Source organism: Chiloscyllium plagiosum, unplaced genomic scaffold, assembly GCF_037043375.1.
Source record: "Chiloscyllium plagiosum isolate Xiang-an unplaced genomic scaffold, Cpla_swu_hap1 HiC_scaffold_1, whole genome shotgun sequence".
Taxonomy (NCBI): domain Eukaryota; kingdom Metazoa; phylum Chordata; class Chondrichthyes; order Orectolobiformes; family Hemiscylliidae; genus Chiloscyllium; species Chiloscyllium plagiosum.
In genome coordinates, this window is record NW_028270139.1 from 59,117,191 (window position 1) to 59,137,735 (window position 20,545).

A 20,545-nucleotide genomic window follows, 5' to 3' on the forward strand; every position below is an offset into this window, starting at 1 on the left:
ACATCCAAAAGTGTGTTATTGCCTGCATTAAAGCATTAAAGTGACAGATGCATTTACAAATGTCAAAGGGATTGGTCATTGAAGAGGGCCATTAGTTTCAACAGATCAAGTTTAACCAATAGAATTTATCTCACTTACATCTTTGAATTCTATTCAATTTTTGAAAAGTAGATTTCTCATTTATTTTGAATAGCAGTTAATATCCATGGTTCCCTAAACTGCTAAAATATTAGAATTGCTTTATTAACAGAATTTAATTTCAGAATTCAGAGAATAAAAATACAGGGTCTCCTGAATGGTGTAGGTAATAACTAGCCCACCTAGCCTGTCTGTTCTTTGATTGCCAGAAAGTAATCAAGCGACTGATCTTGATTGTGTGACAAAGACCACTGAGCAAGGGAGGGGAAATAGCAACCAATTCCCCCACTTCTGATAGCTATCCAAAGAAACCCACTGGACAATAATTATGGAGAGGGATAGACAATGTCTATTGGGAATCTGACTATCACAAGACTAGATATAAAGGATGTCCTACAATTTCAGGAGGTAGCTGATACTTGCGGGACCATATGCCAGCATAACCTACAAACTTCAGACAGACAAGAAACAGTGTGAAATTGATTTGATGCCTCAAATGTAAGATGTTTGCTACTATTAAGATTGCAGTGGCACAATCACCTCTGATGAACACCTTATACTCCAATCCAGAAATTGAATTCTTCCTGAAAGGGCTTCCGAGGAAACCCACATTGATGGCCTGTTGTGGTCAGTCAGTGAATCCAGCATACCTCTTCCTTGGCACACTGCTAACTGTTTTATTATGTCAACACTTAATGCATCAGAATACCTTTAAGAGACAGCATATGACCAGATGGTATAAAGATGACATACTCCATCTTAACTCAGGCCACTTAAATCATGATATACTGATGGAAGCATGGTACATTGTGTAGATTAGAGTGGTGCTGGAAAAGCACAGCAGGTCAGGCAGCATCTGATGAGCAGGAAAATCGACATTTCGGGCAAAATCCCTTCATCAGGATTCCTGATGAAGGGCTTTTGCCCGAAACATCGATCTTCCAGCTCCTCGGATGCTGCCTGACCTGCTGTGCTTTTCCAGCACTACTCTAATCTAGACTCTGGTTTCCAGCATCTGCAGTCATTGTTTTTACCTGGTACAGTGTGTGACCAAATACTAGCCCAGACATTGAAGTGACTGAGCACCTTGTGTTTTATATAACAGTGAGCTCCAATAATTGTCTGTTGGTTCTTTCATTGTTAAGTTACCTATGTTCATTTCTTATATTACATGAGATAACTCAAATTTTGCCACATTAGGTACAAATACATGGTGAAGGCAGAACACCCACCACTCTCAGTACTCCTTCCACACTCCCATCACTGTCCCTGCCAACAGATGCCTCAGTTCCATTGTTGTCTTGGAAGTCTAGTGTTGGGAAAAAAAATGGAGGTGGGACTGAAATTAAAAGCAGAAAACACTTAAAATTATTACATGTACTTGCCTGTCATTGAGGTAAAGACAGGTCTTTAGGGGTGCATATTATGCTTTTGTTATCAAACAGGGTGGGGCTTCACCAGCAATGCACCATTTCACCAGGTCTCCCCATGTACCTCGCTGATGGATCCACCCTGCAGCCAATAGGTAATGTTCTAAACAAACAGCCACTGAGAAAAGTAAATTGATTTAAGCACATACACCACTGCTTCACTACTGACTGTAAAATTGAATGAAAAAGAACAGATTCTATATTTCTTCAGCATCTCTGCCCTGTGTTCTGAGGATGTAATAAATTGATACTTTAGCATGTAGAGGGTAGATTTGGTTAAATGAGCAGGAAATATTTTGATTCTTAATATGTGCAGTGTGGAATTTGCAGAACGTACATTTGATTCAAGGACTGGTGGGGCTGACTATCTTCAATATTTTTGTTATCTATCACTGGCAGGACCAGGCAATAGGAATTGCAGTTGAATCAGGATTTATTGGTGTTTTTGAAGCAAGTCAGAAATGCTTTCCACCGATGAGAATTAGTTTTTACAAAGGTTGACATTACTGAATTTCATTTTCAATCTATCCTTGCAAGAGAAAACTCAGATACAGTTGTGTACAAATGCAGCTTTCCTTTTGCTGCAGTATGTAAGAGGAAATTAGATCTGGAGGAAGGAATTTCCCCTAATTTAGAGTGCAACATAAATAGGTTTGAAAGATTTAAGGCAAAACAGTAACTTGCAAGGGGGGGGGGGGAAATGTGGTGGGGGGATGGTTAAGGGAAGGGTTAAAAATATTAAGAAGTAAATCATGAAGGGCATGGGTAGGGGAAATAGACATGGGTTTTTTTCCTTGGGGTGGGGAGACCAGAACTAGATGGCATAGGTTTAGGGTGAGAGGGGAAAGTTATAAAAGAGATCTAAGGGGCAACCTTTTCACGCACTGGGTGGTGTGTGTGAAGTATTGCCATATCAGGGGCCCAACATGGTGTCCAATTCAGTATATTAACCAATGTGCTTTCAAAGGCATATGAGGTACACCTTGAGGATGCATCTGTGAATTAAGTATGTAAAAAATGAAGCTGAAAACATATTTAATCCTGCAGCATGCCTTTAACTGCTAGCTTACAAGTTTCCCAAAGTCTCTAAAATTCTCCAGGGTCAACAGAGATAGAGTACAGCATATTTTTAGGCTACAAAGCCTTTAAATATAGAAACTAGGTGAAAGTCTGAACATGTACTGGCACTGTGCTTAAGGTGACTTTTCAAAATTTTGGAAATCATTTTTGCTACCTTGGACTTTTCTCACTTTATAGAATAGCACAGGAATAGGCCCTTCAGCCCACCATGCCTGTGTGCCCACTGTGATGGCATTCAAAACTGCCTGCCCATGATCTCTATCACTCTATTTCCTGCCTGTTCATTGGTCCATCTAAATGTCTGGTAAACTGTGCTAACATATCTGCTTCTACCATCTCGCCTAGCAGGTATTCCAGACACCTACCAGCTCTGTGTCAAAAACCTTTCTGCACAGTTCCCTTAAACTTTTCTCCTCTCACTTCAACCTGTGCCACCTAATATTTTCCATTTCCACCCTGGGAAAATGACTCCGACTATCCACCCTGTCCATGCCTCTCATAATTTTGTATACTTCTATCAAGTCACCTCTCAGCCAGTACACTGGAGAAAATAATCCACGTTTATCCAACCTCTCCTTTATAGCTAATACACGCCAATCCAGGCAACATTCTGATAAATACCTTTTACACCCTCTCCAAAGCCTCCACATCCTTCATACAGTATTGGGACCAGAACTGAACATAATACTTCAAAGGTGACCGAAATAAAGTCTTATACAGCTGCAACATGACTTGCCAACTCTTACACTTAATGCCCTAACCAGTGAAGGAAGCAAGCTTTTCACCTTATCACTTGCGTTGCCACTTTCAGGGACCTATGGCTTGCACCCAAGATCCCTCTGTATATCAGTGCTCCTAAGGATCCTGCCATTTACTGTACACTTTGCTCTTGCATTTGACCTCCAAGAATGCATCACCTCACACTTGTCCAGTTTAAAATCCATTTAACCCATCTGCCCATCTTTTCAACTGATCTATATCCTTTGACAACCTTCCTCACTTTCTATGACTTCACCAATTTTTGTGTCTTCTGCAAACGTACTAATCAACCATTTACATTTTCATCTAAGTCATTTATAGTTATTACAAACAACAAAGGTCTCAGCACTTGCAGAGCACTACTGGTCACAGACATCGTCAGAAAAACACCCCGCTACAACTACCCTCTATTTTCTATGACCAAGTCAATTTTATATCAAATTTGTCACCTTACCATGATCCCATGCAATTTACTTTCTGGACTAGACTACCATGAGGGACCTTGTCACATGCTTCAGTAAATTCCAAATCGACAACATCCATTGCCATATCCTCTTCAATTATCTTTGTTACTTGCTCAAAAAACTCAATGAAGTTTGTGAAACAAGAATCCCCCACCACTGCATAAAGCCATGTTAATTATCTCAGTAAATCAATTATTTTCCAAATGCAAGTAGATCTTGTCACTAAGAATCTTCTCCAATAATTTTCCTACCACTGTCAGAAGGCTCATCTGCCTATAATTTCCTGGATTATTACTGTTGCCCTTCTGAAACAAAGGAAGAACATTGGCTTTTCTCCAGTCTTCTGGAACCTTGCCTGTGGCTAAAGAAGATACAAGCCCCATCAATCTCCTCCCTTTCCCCCTTCAATATCCTGGGATAGATCCCATCAGACCCTGCAGAATTATCTACTTTAATGCTCTTTCGATGTTCAGTATTGATATAATTTGCTGAATGGCTTCTTTCTGCACTGTAGGGATTCTAATGTTTTTCAGGACACCCAGTATCACCACCTGCTTAATATCGACAAGCCCCAGACTATCAACATACTCCTCCCTAATCTTAGCCATCATCCATGTCCTTCTCCTTCATGGATGATGGCTAAAATTAGGGATGAGTATGGTATTCATGAATACCAATGCAAAGTATTCATAGAGGACCTCACCCACTCCCTCTGGCTATATGCATAAATTCCCTCCTTTGTCCTTGAGTGAACCTATCTCCCAGGTATTGGCCTCCACTACAATATGATAGTAGCTTACACAGCTCCACCTCGAACCTCTGATGAGGCACAAGACGAGCAATAACAATAGAATCAGGACTACCTATGAATGATGCGATTGATGATGCCAATAACTAACCCTACCACCGACATAGACGAAAGATACAATCAGAGCCCCATGAAAATGGGAACAGTTCTACTCCACGATCATGAGTTTCTGCCGGAGATTTTAATTTGACTCGATTGTCTGATTCTTGACCCTTTTGATTTTCGGGCACATAGTGCCAGATGACCCATGAGCAAACCGTTGAGTGGTTAAAGAAGTGTTTCAGGTGCCCAGACGGTTTGGAGGGTGGCCTTCCTTAAACACCAACAAAGAGAGTCTAGAATGGTACTGGACTGCTGCACATTGTACAATGTTGTGCTGCAGAATTGAATAAGTGAGGAACGCTTTATATCCTCTTTTGCATCATCGATAACAATGGGTGAGGTACCTGATGACTGGAGGGTGGCTAATGTTGTACCTTTGTTTAAGCAAGGTTGTAGGGAGAAACCAGGGAACTATAGACTTGTAAGTCTCTCTTCAGTTTTGGATAAATTGGAGGTGATAATAAAATATAAGATTTATGGACATTTAGAGAAGCAAAAATTGATTAGGGATAGTTTTGTATGTGGAAAATTGTATCTCACAAACGATTGAGTTTTTGAGGAAGTTACCAAAACAATTGAAGATGGCAGAGCAGTAGACATTGTTTATTTGGGTATTAGCAAAGCTTTTGACAAGGTTCCATATGGTAGACGAATTAGTAAAGTTGGGTTAAATGGGATTCAGAGTAAGCTTGCCAATTAGATACATAATCTAAGCAGGAGACAGAGAGTAATGGCAGAGGATTGCTTTTCGGACTGGAGGCCTGTGATCAGCGGTGTTCCACAGGGATCGGTTCTGGGTCCTCTTTTGTTTGTCAGTTATATAAATGATTTGGATGAGAATATAGAAGACATGGTTAGTAAGTTTGTGGATGACACCAAAATTGGTGTTATAGTAGACAGTGAAGAAGGTTTTTTAAGATTACAAAGGGATCTTGATCAAATTTGCTAATGGGCTGAAAATAGCAAATGGAGTTCAGTCTGGATAAATGAGAAGTATTGAATTTTGGTACAACAAACAAGGCTAGGACTTATTACAATTAATGGTAGGGCCTTGGGTAGTGTTGTAGAACAGAGGCATCTGGGGTGCAGGTACATAATTCTTTGATGTTTGTGTCAAATATAGGCAGGGTGATTAAAAAGCATTGTTTGTCATTTCTTGCCTTCATTGCTCAGTCCTTTGAGTATAGGAGTTAGGGAGTCATATTGAAGTTGTACAGAACTTTGTTGAGGCCCCTTCTGAAATATTATGTCCAGCTCTGGTTGCCCAGTTATGAGAAGAATATTATAAAGCTAGAGAGGGGTCAGAAGAAATTTATCAGGATACTACCAGGTGTGGGAGTATGCCGAGTTATAAAGAGAGGCTGGACAGGCTAGGATTTTTTTTTACTGGAGAATAGGAGGTTGACAGGCGACCTGATGGAAGTTTATAAAATAATCAGAGGTATATGAGAAATTGTCTTTTCCCAAGAATGGGGGATATAGACTTGTGAGTCTCTCTTCAGTTTTGGGTAAATTGTTGGAGGTGATAATAAAAGATAAGATTTATGGACATTTAGAGAAGCAAAAATTGATTAGGGATAGTCAGCATGGTTTGTATGCGGAAAATTGTATCTCACAAACTTGATTGGGTTTTTGAGGAAGTTACCAAAACAATTGAAGATGGCAGAGCAGTAGACATTGTTTATTTGGATATTAGCAAAGCTTTTGACTAGGTTCCACATGTAGACGATTTAGTAAAGTTGGGTTAAATGGGATTCAGAGTAAGCTTGCCAATTAGATACATAATCTAAGCAGGAGACAGAGAGTAATGGCAGAGGATTGCTTTTCGGACTGGAGGCCTGTGCCAGCGGTGTTCCACAGGGATCGGTTCTGGGTCCTCTTTTGTTTGTCAGTTATATAAATGATTTGGATGAGAATATAGAAGACACGTTAGTAAGTTTGTGGATGACACCAAAATTAGTGCTATAGTAGACAGTGAAGAAGGTTTTTTAAGATTACAAAGGGATCTTGATCAAATGGGCTAATGGGCTGAAAATAGCAAATGGAGTTCAGTCTGGATAAATGAGAAGTATTGAATTTTGGTACAACAAACAAGGGTAGGGCTTATTTCAATTAATGGTAGGGCCTTGGGTAGTGTTGTAGAACAGACGCATCTGGGGTGCAAGTACATAATTCTTTGATGTTTGTGTCAAATATAGGCAGGGTGATTAAAAAGATGTTTAGCATTGCTTGCCTTCATTGCTCAGTCCTTTGAGTATAAGAGTTAGGAAGTCATGTTGAAGTTGTACAGGACTTTGTTGAGGCCTCTTCTGAAATACTATGTCCAGTTCTGGTTGCCCAGTTATGAGAAGAATATTATAAAGCTAGAGAGGGTTCAGAGGAAATTTATCAGGATACTACCAGGTGTGGGAGTATGCCGGGTTAAAAAGAGAGGCTGGACAGGCTAGGATTTTTTTTTTACTGGAGAATAGGAGGTTGAGAGGTGACCTGATGGAAGTTTATAGAATAATCAGGTATATGAGAAGTTGTCTTTTCCCTAGAATGGGGAATTTCAAGACGAGGGAACACATTTTTAAGATGAAAGGAGAGAGATTGGGAAAAGACATCGGAGGCAATTTTTTTTAAAACAGAGGATGGTTTGCATGTGAAATGAACTTCCTGAGGGAGTGGTGGATGCGGGTAGTATTAAACATTTAAAAGGTATTTGGATAGGTACATGAATAGGAAAGTGTGATGCTGGAAAGGCACAGCAGATCAGGCAACATCTGAGGAGCAGGAGAATCGACGTTTCGGGCAAAAGCCCTTCATCAGGATTCTCCTGCTCCTCGGATGCTGTCTGACTTGCTGTGCTTGTCTAGCACCACACTTTCAACTCTGATCTCCAGCATCTGCAGTCCTCACTTTCTCCTACATGAATTGGAAAGGTTTGAAAGGGATCTGTGCCAGGAGCAGCCAGGTGGGACTAGTTTAGTTTGGGACTAAGTTCGACTGAATGGTCTGTTTCCAAGCTGTATGACTGTATGACTCTAAGGAAGGGGAGCTTGATGTGCCTAGTCAACTTGTTGCAAAAGAAGCCTTTGATGGACAAGCACAGCATGATTCAGATACCTTCAGCATATCAAGTATTATGACACAACAATGTTGAAACCATTGTTTTCTGCATGCTCCGCCTGACAGAAATCCCTCCTATAGTCAATAATCCTTTCATTTCCTTGCGAATCCTTGCATTATTCATGAGCCATATTCCTTAATGCTGGGCTATCAACCACACAAATGGCAATAGTGGATATGATTGGACAGTGATGAGTTGAAGTAAAGTTTATCTTTCATTTCATATTTTCAAAATATTAACATGGTGACATTGTTATGGACACCTAAGAGTTTTTCCTTGTTTAACAATAAAAACTTGCCATTCCTTTTTGCCTTATATCCGAGTTTGTTCTCTAATCTGGCAGCTGAAATATTTGTGGTGCAAGTCCTCAGGGATTTGGTGCCGCTGGGTAACCTGCTAAAGTCTGCTCTCCCGGCATCTGTACAGAGCAGTCTTGGCCATCTGGGCAGGAAGCAACATGTACTGACCTCATTGATGGAGGTGTGTAAATGAAGAAAAGACAGGGCACTTGGAACAGAATCCTACATTCATGTAGTCTTTCTCAATCTTGCTTTGCATGAATCATCCACATTTCTCGGTTTATTAAGAGCTGGACTACAACTTACTTATTTACTTTAGTGAGATGCTCAGTGGCTACAGTGAAGCTTTCCTCCGTCATTTTTCGAGTGGTGCTTATTGATCAGAGCAAAGATGTTAATGGGTAGCTGCACCCTTGATTCTGCATGCAGCTATCTAACCTTTCCAGGAGGCAAAATCAAGGAAAAGGCCGAAGACATCATGGCACTATTAATAGAGATGGATCCCTCTGGAAATACTAAGACAACATTTCACATTTTCTATTGCTGCTTCAGGAAGTCCTATTCTTTGAATCAGAGGCAACTGAATAGTGCTTGGAGTATCCTGTCCCTGTCTCAAATGCTGAGTCACTTTTGACCTGTCACTTACTGTGAAAATTTAGCTAACTACCTTAGAGACTCACTGAGGTAGTGTATCTGCACCAATGTGCAGTGCACAAAGCAAGTGACAGTCAACCCTTAGGATGCTCTTCTGAGGAATCCTTGGCCCCTTAGCAATTCAAGGACATAGTAGGAGATTGCAGGCATGAAATAGAACTGACATGGAGTAAGGATTCATGACTGTCATTTGCTGGTGTGTATCTTACAGTTTATATAACCATAAATCAACATTAGTCATTGCCATGGGCTGTTCTGTTACCAGTTATGTGGGAGATCCCATCTCTACATCTCTAATGTGTATGTAGTCTACACCCTGTCAATCTCCAAGGATGCCTCCTCCATGGCACTCTTGGGGGGCTTCCCTAGATAGTGATCGCTCCTTGGATGCTGCCTGAACTGCTGTGCTCTTCCAGCACCAGTAATCCAGAATCCGGTGATCCCTCAATATTTGCTACTACCAGCAATTCAGAGTTCTGCAAACAGAGAAACCAGAGAGTTATGAGTGTGTGACATGGAATGCCTGCAGCGGATAAAACACCAACATTTGTGAGGAGTGACAGTGAAGGATGGGCGTGAGGTGGCACTAAGGAAGGCGACTGTGACTGTTGGTTATTCAGATGGGAAATGAGGAGAAAGAGAGGAGTGAGTGGACGTGCCCACAATTCTCCTCAGATCAGGACCCTTCACACCTTGTAAGTCAGAGTGTGAGGTCAGCACCTGAAAATGCCCTGTCCAAGTGACGTCTTTCAACCTCCTGCTGCACTGAAGCCTACATTGTGAATGACACAAAGCTGGGTGGGGCGGTGGGGGGGGGAGTGAGCTGTGAGGAGGTTGCAGTGTCGCTGCAGTGGTTTGAGTTCTGAGGAGAGGCTGGATAGACTGGGCCTTTTTTAAAAAATTGGAGCATAGGAGTTTGGAGGGATGTGGCATTATAGAGGTTTATAAAATTTTGACGGGCATAGATAAAGTCTTTGAATAGCCAAGGTTTTTTTCCCTGTGGTAGGGGAGTTCACAATGAGGGAGCGTAATTATAAGGTGAGCGGAGAAAGATTTAAAAAGGAGCTGAGGGGCAACCTTTTCACACAGAGAGTGGTTTGTATATGGAATGAACTGCCAGGAAAAGTGGTAGATGCAAGTACAGTTATAGAATTTAAAAGACATTTGGACAGGTATTTAAGAAAGGTTTAGAGGGATATGGGCCAACAGGGTTAGTGCAAACTCCACAAGACAGTTGCCTGAGGCAGGAATTGAACCCAGGTCTCTGGTGGTGTGAGGCAGCCGTGCTAACCACTGTGCCAACATGCCACCCACTATGACTCTATGAAATTGCCTAGCCTCAGACAAATCTCGATGTCGAGCCAGTATGTATGAAGATAAGAAATAGCAAGGGGAAGAAGCCACTAGAGAGGTCATTTTATTGCACCCATCCCCACTCCTCAACTCTACACTGTAGAACAGATTATTTGTAAAGTGTTTGGGTTCTCATAAGAAATCAGTGGCAAAATTCTGGGTGATCTTAAACTTTATATGTAATGATGTGGCAGTGCCGATGTTGGACTGGGATGGACAAAGTTAAAAATCACACAATACCAGGTTATAGTCCAACAGGTTTATTTGGAAGCACAAGCTTTTGGAGCGCTGCTGCTTTGTCACGTAGCTAGTGGGGCTAGATCTGTGTCCTATGATCCTGCACTACTTAGCTACCTGATGAAGGAATAGCACACCAAAAGCTCCAAATAGACCTGTTGGACTATAACCTGGTGTTGTGTGATTTTTAACTTCATACACAATGGACAAATCAAATTGCCACAGATAGCCTTGAGGATGAATTCGAGAGCCAACCAGGGAGCAAGCAATTTTAGACCTGCTCATGTGTAATGAGCTCAAAAGCAAAGATCCTCTAAGTTACAGTGATCATAACATTACATGATTTCATATTCAGTTTGCGAATGAGAATTCCAAGTCTGAAATTAGTCTCTAAAACGTAAATAAAGACACAGAGACATGAAGTTAGCAACAGTGGACTGGAAAATTAAGTGGAAAGGTAAAATAGTAGAGGAACAATGGCAAACACTTAAGATACTTCAACAAAGCTGTATTAACTTGCAAAGGAAAGACTCATTGAGAAGGATGCACCTACTATGGCTAAGTAAGAAAGTTAACGGTGGTGTCAAATTACCCTTTATTAATGTTTCTAAGATTAGCAGTGGGGTAGAAGATTGGGCAAATTCTAGAAACTAGCAAAAGCTCACTTAAAAGGTGTAAGGAGTCAAAAATCAAAATATAAATGAGCAAAAACTATAAACAGTAAGAGCTTCTACAAGTTTAAAAAGGAAAGACATTAGCTAAAGTATGTATTCATTTCTTAGGTGTTGAGGCTATGAAATAAATAATGGCAAATGAGGAAATGTCAGAAACGTCAAACAGATATGTTGTGCATCTTTTCACATGATGAAACTAATTGTGATGAGGACACAAAGCATTTGCAAAGAGATATAGGTGAAGTGAGTAGACCAAAACCTGTTAGACAAAATATAATGTGGGAAATTTTGGATGTATCCACTTTGATGGGAAGAATGGCAAAGCAGAATGTGTTTTAGATGGAGGACATCACAAGATCCTGCAGTACAGAGGGTTTTGAGTTTCCTTGGATGTGAATCACAAAATGGGGTGGTTGTGCCTGCCACATAGTGTGTATTGATCCTCATATTCAGCAAAGAACTGTGAGTCAACTTTTTAAAGTAATAAGAAATAATCTTTATCTGTTTCAACATAACACTATAATAACAATACACCTCAAATTAACGATTAAAGCTTTAAATCTAATTAACTATCTTGTACTTTAATTTATCTTTGAATTAGCATAAAGCACCACATCTTGGCCTTGATCCACGTAGTGATGATTGTCTGGTCTTCTTCTTTTTCTGGTTGTAAAAGGGTAATCTCCTTTTCACAGCTGTTGGTCTCGAGTTAATATGCCCAAGGGTGGTGTTGCGGTGATTCTTATACCTGGAAGCTTTTGCGCTCTGTGGGAGGGTCTTTGATTCCTACCAATCGATCAGTCAGGGTTTGATTACTGTGATTGATTGGGCCCAATCAGGTATTGATGCGTTGATGGTAGGGTGGTCCTTTGACCTCCATTCCTGAAGGTGTTCAGGGCATATAGGTCAGGTAGCCTTTCGCAAGCAAGGGCTGTGAGGCACCCCTTTGTTCTGGAAAACAACTTAATATTTCCTATTGTCCTGGGAATGCATATTGTGCTGTCTGTAGCTGCAGCCTGTCTGGTTCTGTAGCTTATTTATTTCAGTGTTTTTAGCACAGGTACGTTTGAACAATGCTTGGTTTGATTTCCCAGCATGCTTTATTTATCATCCAGTTTTCATAACTCTGCCTTTTGAGCAGCCCATCTGGCCACAGAGTAAACATGGAGTTACAGCAACTAATTAAGAAAATAACTGAATTCTTGGTTGCAGTGGAGTGGGAATGATAAATAAGAGTCGAGAAGATTTACTATACCTGACTAGGGCATTGGTGAGACTCAATTGAAATTACTGCTTACCGTTTCTGGTCTCCATACTTACGATGGGATACAGTTGCACTTGTAAAAAGTTGCACTAAGTTGTTCCTGGGCTGAAATGTTGTCTTACAAAGAATTTGCGCCTATGCTTATTGGAGTTGACAGTGTTGAAAGGTCAGTTTATTGAAACATATAGGATTTTGAGGGGACTTGACAATGTAGATGCTAAAAGAATGTTTGTCCTCATGAGGTAGTCTGGAACAAGAGGGACATGGTTTCAAAATAAAGGGTCTATCATTTAAAGATTAAGATGAGAAGATATATCTGCTCCGGAAAGACTATTAATCTTTGGAATTTCTGTCGCAGAAAGCAGTGGAGGCAGGTCATTCAATATCTCCAAGGCCGAGATGGTCAACTTTTTGATCTACAAGGGAGTTGAGGTTTATTTAGGACAGGCAGAAATGTGGAGTTAAGGCCAGAAATCAGACCAGTGGTAGTATTGAATACCTAAGCAGACTAGAGGAGGCCTAATAGCTAATATTGAGTTTTCAAAAAAAAGAATTCAAGTCATTTTAGGAACCCATGAGATCCCGCAAGAGTACAAAGCAAGACACCCATTATATTTGTATGTCATGTGGAAGAAATATCTGTTGACATTTACAATTAATACACTTGCGAATTAGATATTTTGTGAGAGCTGTTCCTGCTTTGCCAAAAGGGCAGGGGAAATGATAAACATGGTTTTCAGCAAAGCATTGGAGACATTACTGCAATGGAGCAAAACTACTGCAGTGGAGCAAATTCTCCAGCCTAGATAGTTGAGCATATGCAGGCGTAATATGTGAAAATCTCAGCTTTGTATTTCATACACTGATAATGTGCATTGCCCATTAACAAGACTTTATTTTTTTTCAACAGATTCAAGGCCTTTGCCTGATGTAGCTTTGACAGGAAAATGTACACGTGAATGTGATGAATTTGGCCACTCTGACTCCTGTTGGATGCCAGTGCGCACCTCACCAGAGAGAAGAAAAAAGAACCCGCCCAAGCTTTCTACATTCATGCCTGTCGCAGATCGAGGCAGTCAAGAGAAGCTCGCCAATGGTGCCCCTCAGATTATAGGTGATCGCAATCGAAACCTTCTCAACAAGAGGCTGACTTCATCATATGAGAACTTCAACACTGCTACTTATGCTAAAAATGAGGAAGCAAATCCTGAAGATATACCCCTGACACAGACAGCAGATTTCAAACCATCTTCGGTTTCTCAACTCACAAGAAGGGAAGTCTACCTGTGAAAAGTTTCAACACGATATTTCAAAAGGCAACACATTAGATACATAAATTAAAAAGAATTCAAATATTGTGCAGGATATCCCATAAAGGGGGCTACCAAAGAGATATATTAATGTCTACTGTTTCTGGCTCCACATCTCACATTTGACAGTGGACTGCTTGACAGTTCTGTTAAATTGTAGAAATCGTTCTGACTCACCAATTACATGCATGCTGTATCCTGAACCTTACCCCCAATCCACCCAAACCCTTCAAGATATGCACACACCAATACACACATGCATATACACACGCACACTGAATTTTCTACTTTAAAAGATAGCAAGTGTATATACTGGGTGAAAATGTAGTTAAAAGAGCACAGGAGTAGTACAGTATTAAGTATCTTATGTAACGTAACTGTCTCATTGTTTGAAGCATGATTTCAACTTCCAGAGTATGGATTGCAATGTGTTTTGTGACATTTTCACTCTGAAACTAATGCTTGATTTGGATGATGGGTCAATGTAGAATTTTGAAAATGTATTACACTCAAAATACATTCAAATGGGGATGTTCCTGTTAACATTTACTTAAACTACTGCAATTTCAGGTGGCCTGGTATATCTATTTAAATGACTTCAGTTCTGGCATCTTACAAGCCTTTTGGAGACTTTGATGAAGCAAGTCTATCCAAAGTTGGAGAACGAAATGTACATTTTTTTTTCCTGTTGCGAGGCTTTGATAATATTCATAAACTGGACTAGAAGCCATGATAACACTATGTACCAGGCTGACTTTTTAAAAAAATCTGCAATGGTTGGCTTTTCTACAAAAGAAGGAGAACTCTTTGTGATCATCTTCAACCCCATTACATTATTGGAATTGACAAGATTAAGGACAAAAATAACAATCACAGGGGGAGTTCCTGTTTTACAGGCCATGTAGAAGAAGCAGTTGATATATTAATCAGGAGCATCGCTTTGCAAACTCAGACACAACCATGATATAAAACATGAAGCCACTGCTGTATGAACATGAGTCAAACACCTAAACAAGACCCAGGAGAAAACTTGCTGTAGGATGTTGCTCTAGGGTTCTACTGTGAAAGCCAACAGTATTCCAGTCCCAGATAAAACTGTTAATTGATTCACATAAAAGAAAGCACTGCAATTCTGGATTGTAGATTTAAAACTGTGCTGTTGCACAAGAAACAAGATGATTCAAATTCTTGTATGAATAGATGGTTCTCTACTTTTGCAACAAGTTGTCCAACATAACAGCCTAAAAACCCATTTTACTGTTACATTAGTCTGGGATGTTTAAAAACTAACTTGCTCAGGAAACAGTAATGTTAGAAAACTCTTCTGTTTTTCATATCTGATAAGAAATACTAGGCGAACGCAGTAAAGTGCATGTTATTGCTTTAGCAAAAGTGTAGCATTATCAAGTTCATGACCATCCTAAAACAGAACTGCAGCACATTGTTGTGGTTGGCATAGTTCAAACAGTTGACTTAAATGTTTAGTGGTGTTAATTACATTGGAGTTTTACCAAGCTGAAATGCAGCTTTAACTCACTAAAAACCAGACTGTTACATGCAATGTATACTTTCACCAGAGATTTTGTTCTTTGGGCTACAAGAGAAAGAGTTGCAGAGTTGTACAGAATTGACTAAAAAATATATTTCAGGGCACTGGAAGTGTTGAAGACTCTTCACAGTTAATTTCATTGAAGTATCAAAAGGTCGGTTATTCTCTGAGATGCACCAAACAAATATGGACAAATTCTGCTTAATCACAAAATATCATTATTTAAAGAAAAATAATAATATAAAGTTCAAAGGAATGAACAACAAAGTGGCATGCAAGGTGAAACTTGATGTTGCTTTGGTAAATTTTGAACAAAATACAGCTTTTGGTAGAAAATGCTTTTCATAATATGCATAGAGTTATTTAAAGTTGTTGCAGCTTAAATATTGGTCAATTATTCAATAAGTACTTGTTGCACCCTTTGTTTACTTGGTACCTGCTGTCTTTCACTGTTTTACTGCATCCTTTCCATGATATTTAAGCCATTAATTGGAATATTTCTTATAGTATTTGGCACATGAATGATCTGATGTAATTCTATGTATTCATGGTGAAAGCAGTGTTAAACAGTGGACAGCTGTGGTGTAAATACAATACGAGGTCAGCTATTTGAACAGTCAATTATAATTAAAAATGTTTGTATTCAATTATTATTTGAATGTTCAAATTTCTGTTGCACTTCTATTCAATAGTAAGATACAAAGCTGCTCCTAGCGTGCTGCTGTGTAGATACAGTAAGTACTTGTTGTTAATGGATGTTCTCATAACTTGCAAATATATACATAAGTATTTTTATTGCACGTTACAAAGAAAAAGCATTCACTAAATGCAAAGAAAGTTTCTTTAATGATAACAACTGTAGCATTTTGTTTTCTTAACTGCAAATATGAAGGTAACCAACTCAGTTAGATTGTGTCCGTTCTATAGTACTTAGCTTCATATTCCCAGAAATGCAAGTCACCCAGATTGATCAGATTAATTTAGTTATGCAATTTAGTCTCTCATTGCACATGGTATACATAATGAACACCATTCACAAAGAACTGAAGCCAAACCATAATAATTCCACATATATTTGACATGAAATTTGAACATGTGCAAAGAATTCAGGATTTATTTTGATTTAAGCATTTACATCAAGCAAGAGCATCCAGACTGAAACACTATTTTCAAACTCTTTTGGAGTCTTAATGGGGCATTTTGTTAGATTATGCCTTTCTTTTTGAGACAATTTAATTATTGGCGTTATCTGATGCTACACGTGAGCATACTCCTACAAACAATGAATGCAATCTATGAAACTGTGCCTTTTATACCTAGAGGTATAAATAACATTTGAATTAATGAGGGGAGAGAGGGACAATAATGTCAAAATTTTCTGCAAAGCAGATTTGTCAAAAGGAGTTCATTGGCTTTTCATACGTATAAAAATGTGGTGTAAAATTTAATGTTTTCTATTAAAGATACAAGGCCATACAAAAAGTTAGTATACACGTGATGAAAAATTGGTGTGATGATTTTGTTTTTTTCTGGACTATAGTGTTACTTTAATGCTTAAATCAAAAACAGATGTACATCTTAGTTGGGTAATTGCTTTTTTCAAATTAGTGAATTGTCAGTATCAACTTAAGAAATTGTGTTGACTTTGATTAAAATGTTGTATGTTTACATACAAAAAAAATCCTCATTGCAAATGTGTTTTTATTTATGCACAAATCCACATAACCATAGTAGTGTTTTAGCATTTATTGCTAAGCAATAGCCTCTGCCCATACTGACGTACTCTGAATCAAACAAAGCCCACATTTGGTAAGTGCATCTGCTGTAAGTAGGTGAAGCATCAATAAGTTCACAGTTTTAAAAAGAAATAAATTGTTCTGGCCAAAATGTTTTGTGGTCTGACATAAGTCTGAGTGCCTGAGGAAGAACGACTTTATTTTCCATGATAGGGGTAAAAAGCTGACTGAAAGAGTACTCCAGGAAATGCAACAGCATTCATGCAATTTTAGATGGCACCAAGGAATACAGATTGGATTTAATCACAAACATTTAGTACAATTTCCCAAAAGAACTTTCATGAAATAAGGATTGCCAGTGCCATTATGATTTTTTTTAAATACAGCTGCATTACTTAACCTGTCCCCAAGTACCTAATTTAATAAGAACAGTACACACCATCTTGGCAAAGAAATGTAAACAGTACAGTTCTAAGCAAAAATGTTTCATTTTATTACAGCAAGAAATGATTTATACAGATAATTTTCTAATTAAAAACAAAGCAGTCATATAGTGAAATATATCCAGTGGATTCTGCTGTTAAAAGTATTGAATACTCTTCTAATTTAAAGCAATACATTACCTTAGGCAATATTTAAAGAGAGCTATCATTTTGCATGCCTTCGGTATGCTTGCAGTCAGCAATCCATGAGATTGAAACACTTCAATTCTATGCTTTTCTGATCTGCTTGTAATAATAATCATGAACTATTGTGCTGTGACTTGGATGTTGATAGCAAAGTGGAGAACAATTTATCATCATTTATTTACTATGAGTCACTAAGCACATAGCTCCGTTGAACATGACTAAATATATAGAACATTCATCCGCTTCTGTTTATAAAATAACAAACATGATTTAATCATCATTGTACAGTTTACTATAAATAAAATGATTTTTTTTATTATTTGCAAATTAACTCATACCGTAATGGAATTTTCTTGTAACATTTCATTTTTATGCATCCTGAGGCAAATTGTTGTGAATTTTTTCCTTTCTTCCTCCCACTCAGCCCCCTTTTGTATATATGCATAGACATCTTTTAGTACTGGTTGTAGCAGCATTGTAATATGACATTAATTGTAGCAAATTAAACTTTCCAAGTCTGTTTTATTTTAGAAAGAAAACAATGTTATGCAGGAAATATTCTGAGAGTTCTTGTTACTACCTTGCTCCTCCTCCATTTCCATTATATTTATACTGTTGATTTACGATACACTTTGAACATTGTTAATGTAGTAAATAATTTGATGTCACGCTGCAGTCTGCAGCAGAAAAGCAGGATCTGAAAGGTTAAAGCTAAGTTTTGTGCTGCAGTTAAATTCTGTCTCATTTCTCTGGTGCTTTGCAATAAAAAAAAGTGAATCTAATTTTGTGACTGCATTTTAGTTTGTGCAACCCTTTTCTATCTTTTCTGCCTCCCCTGTTTCAAGGAAAAGCTGCTATAGGGACTGAGTCCAACAATCAATTTTGTTTTTTTTTAAAACATCACACATGAAAATATTCTACTGTTGTTAAGCTGCAGAATTTCTCTAATGACAATGTATTTGTTCAATCAAGATTGCTTTTGTTAATTCACAAACATTCAATAGGTGACTTCTACTCAGAAATTTAATAATGAATTGCTATCAGTTGAGGATGAGGATATCTTCCAATGAAACTAACTACACGATATCTCAGTAGGACCTCACTTTTTCTATTTGGCAGCTTAAGAAAAATAAAAGCCCAAGCATAATTTAGTCAATAAAAATAAGGGCTTATTTTAATATGCACATCATGAAAAAGATCACTAAAAATCATTTGGTCAAAACTAAAAGTCAAACTTCTGTTGTTTCAGTGCAAAGTTTACATTGTCTCATCAGAGATAATATTCAGTCTTGTGTTTTAAAAAAAGGTAACAGAAAATCAGCAGCCCTTTTTATTTCTCCTCTTCTGGATTTCTGCTGAAGTCACCAACAACACAGGACTACTGACATGCACAGCAGCAGAACCCTCAAGTGACAGGCAGTGCTCAGCAATTCTACAACCAACAACTCAGATCTCAGATCTGCAGTTTTACCACATCCAGTTACCAATAGTGGTGGGCAATTAACCAACTCATTGGAAGAAGAAGAGGCTGTACAAAAAGCTTCAATCAACAATGCCGAGTTGGTAATCCATCTTTACCTCCTCCAGAGGCCTTCAGTACTACAGATGCCAGTGTTCAGCCAATTCAGTTCCCTCCATTAAGTATTGAGAAACAGCTGAATGCATTGGATACTGTAAATGTGTCCCAACAACAATAGTACTGAAGATCTGTACTTGAGCATTTTCTGCATCACTAGCCAAGCTAGTCGAATACAACTAAAACATGAGGATCTACCCAGCAATGAAGAAAACTGCCTTGTATCTGCTTTTTACCAAAAGTAAGACAAATCCAACCCGGGGAATTGCTACCTTATCTGTCTACTCTTGCTCCTCAGTAAAGTGATGGTAGGGGTCATCAACAGTGCTATTAAGCAATTGCTTAGCAATAACCTACTCACTGACGCTGTGTTTGGGTTCTGCTAGGGCCACTCAACTCCTGACCTTACTGCCGCCCTGGATCAAACATAGACAAAAGAGCTGAATTTCAGAGATGAGGTGAGAGTGAGAGTCTTTGACATCAAGACAACATTTGATCAAGTTTGGTATCGTTGAGAATCCGGGGAAATTCTCTGCTGGTTGGAGTGACGCCTAGCACAAATGAAAATGGTTGTGGTTGCTGGATGCCAGTCATCTCAGCTCCAGGACATCTCTGCAGGAGTTCCACAGGATAGTGTCTTAGGCCCAACCATCTTTAACTGCTTCATCAATAACCTTCCCCCCATTATAAGGTCAGAAGTTGGAATATTCAATGATGATTACACAATGTTCGACATCATTCATATTGAAGCAGTCTATATAACCAGCTTTGGGCTTACATGTGGCAAATTTCATTCATTAAATGCAAGTGCCAGGTGATGGCCATCTCTAATGTGAGATAACCCACTCATTGTCCTTGGTAGTTATTGATTCCCCCAATGTAATGCCCTAGGCCATTACCATTAACCAAGAACTGAATTGGACTTGCCACATAAACACAATGGCTAGAAGAGCAGGTCAGAAACTAGGAAGACTCTGGTGAGTAAGTCACTTTGACTCCCAAAAGCCTGTCCATTATCTCTCCACTTGCCTCGCTGGATGCAGCTCCAACAACACTCAAGAAGCGTGACATCATCCAAATCAAAGCAGCCTGTTTCATTGGCACCACATCCACAAATATTCTCTTGCCCCTGCCACTGAGGCTCAGTTGCAACAGTGTGTACTATCTGCAAGATTACATGCAGAAATTGGCCCAAGATCCTTAGACAGCACCTTCCAAACCCCTGACCCCTACCATCTTTTCAGACATGGGCAGCAGATTGATGATAACATCACCACTTGTCAGTTCTTCTCCAAGCCACTCACAATACTGACTTTGAATTAAATCACCATTTGTCACTGGGTCCAAAGCCTGGAACTGCAACTTAATAAC

At 39.0% G+C, this 20,545-nt stretch overlaps 1 protein-coding gene across 3 annotated transcripts in view; it reads left to right on the forward strand.

Moving 5' to 3' along the window:
- pcdh7b (protocadherin 7b) overlaps positions 1 to 18,374 on the forward strand; it is a 393,944-nt gene extending 375,570 nt beyond the window's left edge. The window contains exon 3 of one of the 3 annotated variants that reach the window (XM_043693476.2): positions 13,285 to 18,374. In XM_043693476.2, the coding sequence (XP_043549411.2) occupies positions 13,285 to 13,664 (380 nt within the window). In that variant the 3' untranslated portion in view covers positions 13,665 to 18,374. The remainder of the gene's footprint in view (positions 1 to 13,284) is intronic. The other 2 variants (XM_043693499.2, XM_043693486.2) reach the window with 2 other exon arrangements.
- Positions 18,375 to 20,545: the final 2,171 nt, after the last annotated feature.